This window comes from Daucus carota, chromosome 3, assembly GCF_001625215.2.
Source record: "Daucus carota subsp. sativus chromosome 3, DH1 v3.0, whole genome shotgun sequence".
Lineage (NCBI taxonomy): Eukaryota > Viridiplantae > Streptophyta > Magnoliopsida > Apiales > Apiaceae > Daucus > Daucus carota.
The window spans coordinates 6,650,586-6,660,780 of NC_030383.2; the positions used below are offsets into that span (position 1 = coordinate 6,650,586).

The 10,195-nt window shown below is 34.7% G+C and overlaps 2 protein-coding genes across 2 annotated transcripts; both read left to right on the forward strand.

Moving 5' to 3' along the window:
• Window positions 1-4,137: 4,137 nt before the first annotated feature.
• Window positions 4,138-6,227, forward strand: LOC108213501 (uncharacterized). Its single transcript, XM_017385300.2, has 3 exons — window positions 4,138-4,411; window positions 4,577-4,787; window positions 5,873-6,227. The coding sequence occupies exons 1-3, from the start codon at window positions 4,262-4,264 to the stop codon at window positions 5,932-5,934; spliced, it is 423 nt and encodes a 140-aa protein (XP_017240789.1). The 5' UTR covers window positions 4,138-4,261; the 3' UTR covers window positions 5,935-6,227.
• Window positions 6,228-7,519: 1,292 nt separating this feature from the next.
• Window positions 7,520-9,214, forward strand: LOC108215361 (uncharacterized). The gene has a single exon (XM_017387834.2). It carries the CDS (start codon window positions 7,742-7,744, stop codon window positions 9,095-9,097), a length of 1,356 nt encoding a protein of 451 aa, XP_017243323.1. The 5' UTR covers window positions 7,520-7,741; the 3' UTR covers window positions 9,098-9,214.
• The last annotated feature ends 981 nt before the right edge of the window (window positions 9,215-10,195 follow it).

The following is a 10,195-nucleotide window of genomic DNA, read 5'->3' on the forward strand; positions in this document are numbered from 1 at the left end:
GCATCGCTGATTTGCACAAAAAATAGTTTTTTGCCAGCCAAAAACAAAGCAACAGCCAATTTCTATAAGAACGCAGCAGCCATCAAAACAAAAGCACCGGCTGGAATCAGCCAGACTTCATTAAACATAGCAGACCGAGATTAAAAAGATATAGCCATTAAACAAACATTATATTATAAAGATAATTAACATCATCTGAAAATAATTTTCAACAAATTAAAAATATGATCCGACATGAGCGCTACAACCAAACTAGTCTATAATCTAGCTGCCAAATCATTCAATATCACAAAATAAGGTCTTGGTACGATTTTCATCAAATGCCACTTTTACTGTGCCGTTGGCAACTTAACAACTGATGTTGTTGAAGATATATATATATTTCCATCATCTGCAGCTAAAACACCAATACCAGCAGGCCTCTTTGTCGCTTGAACATTGTTATTTTTTGGCGGCCTTCCTCTTCTTTTCTTCTGCACTGGCTCTGTTGCTTCCCTCCCATTTGTTTCCTGTTAAGAGTTTATGATTAGAGTACATACCAATGTACATTATTGTATAACTAAAATTAATTATTTAAGAAATTAAAGTTACTCACACTTGGTGTTTGATTCCGAACATGCTGTGTTTTCTTTCTGATATTTTGCTTATTTCTTAAAGCATGTGCTTTTGCAGCTTCACTTTGAACTCTTTTTGCTTCTTCTGCCTTCTTTCGATTTTCTTCAACTTCGGGAGCAGGGGTTTTACATGTACTTTTGTTGTGACCGATTATCAGGCACCTACTACACTTCATGACAATACCCTTTTTAGACAGTTTCGTACCAGAACCTTCCTCATCCGCCTCTCTCCTCCTATGTTTTTTCGGTCTTCCTGGCATTCTTCTGGCCTTAGGAGGTAGCAATTTAGTTTGATTTGACACAGGCCAGTCCTTACTTCCTCTCATCGGAGACATCAAATTTAAATAAGATTTCATGTAAGTTGTCCTCTTAAAAAAATCAGCAACATATCGTTCAGGCTCGTCATTTATAGATAAAATAGCTTGACATCCATGAGAACACGGAATTCCAGTGAGATCCCATTTTCTACAACTACAAATTCTTTTTCTCATGTCCACCTCAAACTGATTTCCTTCCCTATCCTTCACTTCACACTTATCCTTTCCATCCCAAATTGAAGTGCACATTTTCGACTTTTCAATACTAAAATTTAGTCTTTTAATTATTCTAGGACAGAGATCACTGTTAATATTGGCCATATAATCTCTTTTTGTGTGAATCCTTTCCATGCATTGCAATCTAATGTGATCAAGCATGCTTATAATTGGCTTATACCTTGCTTCTAAAATCCATGAGTTAAAACATTCTGACAAATTATTATCCACTACCTCACATTGTGTTAATGTTGCAAAGTATGCTCTACTCCAGTATTTAGGATTTGTTTTGAGCAAGTCACTATAAGCAAAGGGAGAGATAGACCTGATCTCATCCATAGCTGCGTTGAAGTCCGCAATAGTTGATGCCCATGTAGCTTTCCAAAATGCACACTTTAAAGCATGACCAGGATGATTTTTTTTCCAATTTGCGTAAATATGCCGTGCACAACACCTATGTTCAGCCTTTGGTAGAAGTTCATCAATAGCATTTTTTAATCCCTACAATAATAAGAAATGTGTAAGTTAAAGTATATTTAAACGCTGATTATGATAAAATGTGTAGTAATTTCAAAAGTTAATAGATAATTACCTTTTGTTGATCCGTTATCAAAGTGTAACTGTATCCATCATCAAGATTGAGGTCATCTTTTAGTAGCCTGATAAACCACTGCCATGAATCTGTGCACTCCACTTCTACCACTGCCCACGCTATAGGGAACATCTGATTATTTCCGTCCCTTCCAATTGCAGATAGTAGCTCTCCTTTAACATAACCCTTCAAGAAACATCCATCTAATCCTATTACCTTTCTACATCCAGCCGCAAAACCTTTCTTTAGAGCATCAAAACAAATGTACATCCTTCGGAAAACTAGCTGTTCACATGTGTCACTAGTCTCTCCTTTAATATAAACTGAACTTCCTGGATTAGTCTTCAATATTTCTGCTCCATAGTCCCACAATTTACTATAATGTTCCTCTAAAACAGATTCAAGTTCTGCCATGGCAATTTTTTTGGCCCACCAACACTGGTTTGAAGTACAAATGATCTTATATTTTGCTTGTATTGCCTCTCGAAAGTCTTTCAGTTTCCATCTAGGATTACTCCTAATAGTGCTACCAAATTGTTTTGCCAGCCAATTAGCCTTGACCATCCTTTGTTTGCTCACAATTATGCAACTGTGCTTTTTCTCATAAGTCTTAATTTGATATGAAACATCACCTGTTACTCTACTAGCCCAAAGATTCCAATTGCAACCTTCTCTACATTTTGCTTGCACCCTGAGATTATCATTTCTTTTAATCCAAACTTTCCTCTGTTGAGCAACTCCGTAGTCTCTTATAGCTTCCCTCAATTGTTCCCTCGAAGTAAAAATCATGCCTGGCTGAAACTCTATAAGTTCCATGGATGTACATGGACTAAATGTTGGATATTTTTTCTCTGATTTATCTTTGATGCTGGCCAAATCATCACTTTCACTAGAATCCGTCGATGGAAGCTCTGGATTGCCAAAAGAGTCCTCATCATCACTATTTTCGCACACATTAGCAATCTTTTCACAACCTAATTTATTATTTTCCTCGTACAGAGTTCCTCCTACATTTTGCATTTGATCTCCAAATGTCGGTTTATCACCAACATGATTATCACTAGCAACCTTTTTCTTGGTTTGGACCACATCTTCCTCATATTGGACTTCATTTTCAGGCTCATACCTTTCACCTTCTATGTTCATATCAATCAGGTTGTTGTTCCGTAATGGATTAATTTGCCCTTCCATAATCATCTTTGATAACAACCTACCATCATATAATTCTGTATCTTCATCATCTTCCGACAGTGGCACATCAGATAGTATTTCATCGCTTTCCCCGTCACTTTCGTCCTCATAATCATCATCAGATTCACCACCATCATTTCCGACTCCAATATCTCTCACAACTTCAGCACTACTCTGTTTTTCGGAACTATGATCAGCAAAAATTTCAATATAGCCAAACTCTCTTGCATATTCACTCATTTCCTTAAGACCATCATCATTCCACAAAATCTTGTACCAATCTATTGTAGTCATCCCAGGTTTCCTAAAATATACTTTTATATTTTTACTGTAACCCACATCTTGTATAAGATAGTTTCGAATTCTTTCAATAGACAAACCACTGATCGCAACATTATACACTGTTTCTGTCTTACCTCCATGATAGTAGTAGATTCCATCCTTTGTTTTGAACTCTCCGCCATGACTAAACTCAATTTTTATCGTAGAATCCATACAATCTGCCTAAGATTATAAATATATTATATAACCCTTTAATCGACTGATAAGAACAATATATATGTAAAAGAATGAACTTGAATAGCTTGCATACCTTCTGATAGTGTTGATTGCCGTGGAAAGACGTCGAGGATGTATAAGTCTACAACCCGCTCTGTTTTATCCAAAAACCCTGGGTCAGTGGGTTATATGTCCTTTGATATAGTTTAGTTTTCAATTTTAATTAGACATATTTTGACAATAAAATTTAATTGACATGTAAGATGCCAGGTCACATACAGATGTAGTTCACATGACACCTCAGCTTGAAAACTAACGTCTGTTAAAAAATATAAACAGAATGATTACAATCTAATACACTATTAACGTCCATGGTTATTATTAAATATTCAAGGGTTTAGTGGTTATTTTCTAATAGACCCAAGAGTTTAGTGGTAAAAAAATTGATTTTCCCTTACAATATCATGTTTGTTTAGTGGTTATATTCTAAAATTTCTTTTTTAAACTATACCAGGTCATCAGCCTATTCAGCACTAATAGCCATGTCATACACTGCCAGCTATTAAAAATAAACAGAATGATAAAAACCAAATACATCAGTAACGTTAGTGTTAATTATCAAATATTTAATTGTTCAGTGGTTACTTTCTAATAGACCCAAGAGTTTAGTGGTAAAAAAATTGATTTTCCCTTTGTTTAATCACTATTTTTATTTGCACACACGAGTTCCATTTCCCGCCAAAACCTACTCGGGTCGAAAATTAATTGACCCATTTCCTCTAATTTCATAAACCCTAATTCCAAGAACAACAAACCCCAAATCACAAAAAGAAATGGAAATTAAAGTGAAGTGCAGCTGTGGAGAAGAGAAGTGTAAAGAATGGGCCATTGTTGAGCTTCAAGGCGTCGTTGAAGTTCAGCCTGATTTTAAAGACTCTTTTCGTACTCTCCCTATGGGTAAACTCTGTCGCCCCTCTTCAGAGGTAATTTCATATTTACCCAATTGCTTGTTTTACTTTCGGATAAATAATTATCTTGTAATTTTAATGATGGGTTTGTTTAATTTGGCTTTGTTAATGAATAAAAATGTTGACTTTGGTGAAAATTGTGTGTATTGAATAATATGTTTGTTTTCTTGATGAATTAAGGAGAACTATACTTTTACTGTTGGCTATCATGAATTGAGTGGGTCAAAGGTGCCTCTAAAGAAGCCGTTTTTGGTGATGAAGAAAATTAAGCATTCTGTTGCGGGTAAGGGCGACGATGATACTGGTTTATCGTCTAAGGTGGAATTGGAGGTTATTGGAATTGTTCGACACCGGATTTTGTTCAAGAACAGACCAAAGGCTTTGATATCTAGTAAGATGCTCGCTTGATTTGGCTGCAACTGCTGTGTTTGTTTACTGTTATGTGTTATAATTTATATGTTGATCCTCAAAGTCTTGCCAGTTCGTTCATCTGACATGACCTCTTAACATTTTTTAAAATTTGAAATATACATAAAAAGTAAGTACATTAACAGCTGTTCTTAGGAGCAAAGACCTTGCTCTACAAGCAGGATGCACCTAAGTGTGTTTGGTTCTATATCCATAGCACTAACTGAAAATACTACTGCGACTGCCTGTGTTAAATAAACTTGAGTTAAGTGTCATAACAGACAGGATGATATGTATTCTTCTTCTAAGTGGTTGTTTGGTTCATGGAATTCAACCTGGTTAACGGAAATTGGAAAATTATTCTTAAGTGTTAGTATTTGTTGAGCGGATTACATGGTTGGAATAATAAAATCCTTCCTGTTAACTGTGTAACCCATTCCACACATACCTATGGGATGCCAAATCTTTCTGTTTTCTATTCCCATCAACAATCCAAATGTCCCCCAGGTACCTACAAAAACTATATCAAATTGGAGGGTGTAATGTCTACAGAATATGACAGCTTCGATTCGTAATGTGGTTACTCAAGTTTAATAACGCCTGTGTTGGGTTAGTGTCAATTACTACATTTTATATTGTTTATAAAAGTTAATGTACCGAGCTCTCTACATTTTGGGTGCTAGATTATTTTTGGTAATGGACTCTAAAATCCTGTATATATTATGACATGGGGACTTATAAAAGAAGCAAAATAAAACAGGGCTGAATCCTGTTAAGTTTTCTTTACATACAGACTAATGATAATTACTCAGTATGCTCAATGTTAAGGTTATTCATAATTTCATCGTACATGGCAGAAATTGGAGAAAATCTCATGATAAGATGGTTCAAATCTCGTGTATATATTTAGGCACCTTGGCCCTTGCATGATAAATTGTCTGCTGACACTCTTTTGAGTACAAATAAATTTCACTGTGTCACGTTACTTTGTGTCCATCTGTTAGCTGAGAACAAACTTGTGGAGTATTATCATTGGACTTTTTCTTATCATTATATACACTTGTGCAGGCTCACAACCAGTAGTAAAGGCCAAGCTCAAAGCACCAGGTTCTGATGCTCAAATGAATTAGCATGAATTTCATATATTGCTTCCAGACATCTACAATTAGTAGTTGGTTGCTGTCTTCGTTTTAGATATCATGTGTTCCCTAATCGAATAGTAATGGATACACATTGTTGATGGATTAAGGTCATTAATTATTAGTATGTATATCTAAGTTCATGAGCATTTCATGGACTTTAGCTGGCTTGATATAAACTTGCTTATTATTGATGTTTGTTTATATGCTATCAGATTGAATCAAATAAAAACCGGTTTATATGCTGTAATATATGAAAATTAATCAGGTTTTTTAGCTGGGTTGCCAATGTTCCAGTTGATTGTATTATATATTTAAGCTAGATTAACTTGTTATATTCTAGATTGAGAATTGGTTGGTTTGAATTTGGCTTGTCAGTTTTCGCATAATTTCTTAAATACATCTTCTGGTCTAAACATCATTTTTCTGGACGGAAGAAGAATTTGACTTGTAAAACAACCCTAACTCGAGGGATATGGAGATAGCTGCTTTATACCCATCCCTTCGTCCCCTTTCCATGACTGTAGGAGTTTAAATTGTTACAGATATCATATATTTGTGACATGTTCGTAGCAAATTGAACAGATGTGATGATAGCAGCACCCTGGCCAACACTTGAAATGATCATTTTGCACTGCATGCTTGACATGAGTGAAATGAACTTCAGGGTGAATCATTACAGTGAAATGAACTAACACAGTATTTCTTTGCACACTCCATCAAATAATTTATGCAGGTTACTGGAGTACAAAATCACCTGTAAAATAAAGGGGTTATATTAAATATCTATTTTTTTTTGAATTTTTTCATGAAAATGTATTCACTTTTCAAAGAAATTCTAAAATTTGATTTTTAAATATTATATTTCTAGACACGATTTGTAATTTTTGCAACCTAACACACCCATATATTATTTGTAAAAAATTAATTTTGAAGTTATTCATCTGTGTCTATAGTGTTTCTGGCTGCAATCCAAATCAACCGCGTTTTGAAAACTATAAAAATTGAATTGTGATTTAAGTTGCAAATGCTCCAAAATGTAATTTTACAAATAAAGCTTACAAAATAGTATTTCTGAAATTACTTTATAAAATATCATATTTTTGAAAAGAATTTAAATCAAAAATTTTATTTGTAAAAAGCCCATAATGTCTTTAATATTTGGTAAGAATATATCTTTAATTTTCTAAATATTTTTACAGAAATATATACTTCTCCTGTTATTATCTAAATGTTTATATGTGATCTTAAATTTTTGTTACCTCCTACAAATATCAAGTAATTTATCTGGTTAACCTAATTGCAAGTTGACTTGTTTATTTTTTGCAAATTGTCTCTTAAATTGTTCTATATCAATTCAATTTATGGAGTGTCCTGAATTATATATTCTCGGGATGTTGCACATGCTTTAATATTCATATGAAATATTATTTTATAATCTAATTTTAAGACTTTTTAATGAAAATTTATTTTTTTAAATTTTAATCAAAAGAATTAAAAAATATTAAAGTACGTGAGGACACTGTATAACTCTCTCTCTCAACATCTGTTGCAACTCAAATAGTGATTATAATCGACTGTAAAATCAAATTGGAAGTCGTAAATTCTCAATTCGTCCTTATTTGAATCATGTATGTTGAAAATAGTACATCTGCATCTCCCAATTCCATGTACTTGTAGACAAGAAGACTGCCAAACAACCTTCATCAAACACTTGCTAAAAACAAACAACATTTTTGATTCAGACCAAACCCATCTCACTTTCATCCTCAAATCGATACATACATAGACATACACCATGTTTGCATCATCAATACTTCTCACATCATACCTCAATCTCTTCCTCCACGCCTCACTCTCTCTCCTCCTAACTCTCTTAATCTCTCTCCTCAACATCCCCTCTCTCTTTCTCTATGCTCTCAACACTTACATTCACCCTGATGATGTCTCCCCCAATAATTCCAACACAAGGGCTGCTATTCGACGCCCTGGTGCTCCGGAAGCTGAGCTCAGACCCAGGAAAAAAGGCAAACAAAGCTTTGAATTTGATGAGAATAAAGCTCAGATCTTTAGGCTTAAGCTCAGTCATGCCCATCTTCAGTCAAGGTTGCATTTTGATCAGTTTCATAAGGCTTTTAGCTCAGCTTTTGTTGCCCTTTTTAGTGTAGTGATGCATTTGTTTTTGAAGGTGGATAGAGATAATGGGGTTCTTGAGAATGCTACTATTGTTCCTGTTTTGTTGTGTTTTGTGGGGGTTTTTAGGGTGTGTGTTTTGGTTTTTCTGGTGTCGTTTGAGCGGTCGGCTTCGAAGAGATTGGATAAGCAATGTAGTGTTGTGTTGGGGATTTTAGGGTTTGTGATAGGGGTTATGTTTGTGTTAGATGTTTTTCCTAAGTGGGCTTTTGATATTAGGTTGGGATTTTTGGATGGATTTGGTAGGTTTGTTGTTTCGGTGGCTATGGGTTGTTTAGCCGGTCTGTTGTATATGCCTGCTGCTAGGAATGCTCGCGCGTTTTGGCTTGGGACGGATCAAAGTCGTAGTTATTTGTCGATTATATCTTGTGGATGGATTGAAAGATTGCTTCTTTATGGAAGTTCATTGTTGGCTATATTTACTGCATTGCTTTGGATCAGTCCATTTGCAGATTTATTAATTAATAAGAATATTGCCAGTGGCCGGAAGGGATCGATGTCTGATGAGTTGGTTGGTAATGTGGGTATGTCAAGTTCGGATTTCGATAAGTTTAGGCAATTGTGCTTGTTGGTTGTAGGTGTCCTGCAGATGGTGACTTTACGGTCAAATTTACAAATATTTTTAAATGAAGCAGTGTTATCTTGGTACCAGAGATTGCATGCTAGTAAGGTTCCAGACTTGGAATTCAGCAGGGCAAAGGTTTTCCTGCACAACCACTACTTGTGTCTTGTAGCGTTGCAGTTTTTTGCGCCACCAGCATTGGTACTTCTCTTTCTCGGTTTATCTCGAATTGGTGATGACTTGCATAAAAATATCCAATTGTTATGTGGTTTGCTTCCTTGCACTGCTTTAGTAAATGAAGTGGCTTTGTTTATGGCATGGTGGGTTGTTTTTGTATGGTCAATATTTACTGCAGGAAGCCTTGCTCTATATCGGCGTGGCATATTGAATGTATCATGATAGCTTTTCATATGGTGTCCCCCACTTCTAAATTTTGGCCTAGACGTTGTATTTTTCATATGATCTTGTAACGGATTTTCATTCTTGAATCTATAAAACTTACATACACATTTTCAATAGGCTTAAATTGGTGTCCCCTCTGATTATATTATTTTCTTCATTAGCTGCCTGCAAATTTAATGCTTGATTTTACTGCTGCTATCGTTTTAAGCATGTCCATCCTATCTAAAGCATGCTATTTATTTTTTCAGTATCTTTTGATGATTTATACTTGTTACCTTATTATATACATTATCGTTTCTTTTTGTCGAGAATGCTTCATGTACACTTATGGCTCTAGGCCCAAAACATAGAATCTTAATGTTTAAGCATAGATCATGATTTCTCAGCAGAATTTATCCTAGGTCTCAAGTTTGAGCACTTGTAGCTGCATTAGTTCAATGCATTTGGTAATTAGATCTGCTCAATATGTTCCAACAGTCGAGTTCATTTAATCTTAATTGACTTTCAAGCCCTAAGTTGTCTTTTGTCTGAACAGTGTGGAGAATACGTGATAGACAGATATGAGTAAAGCGGTTAGTTGATGCTTATATTTGCTTAGTTTTACGACTGATATGTGTAGAATTTTATCAATATACTTATAATATGGAAGATGGTTACATTAAAGTAGATGAATTTATAAGATTCTTAGATGGTTTTCTTCGAAATACTAGCAATAAAAATTTAGTATTCTCATTGACATGTTAGTAAGCAAGCATTAGAACATGACTGTACCAAGCGAACAGACATTTTTGAAAAATGTTTTCAGGATGCACATTTGTACAAATTTTAGAAAGCAAGACGGGGTAAAGCTTCCTGATAAGCTTACAGCTGGGAAGTGGGAGGCACGGGTGCGGGTGCGGGTGCGGGGATAAGTAAATAAAAGATATCAAATATTTAATCATTAGAAGTAGCATTCCAATTAAACCAAATAGACATTTAATAAAAGTATAAGATGAATACAAATTCAAAATTCAAACTTTAAATGTTTATATGTTATCTAATAAACATATATAACAATACTGAATTAACAGAATTACAAAAAAAAAACAGCAAACA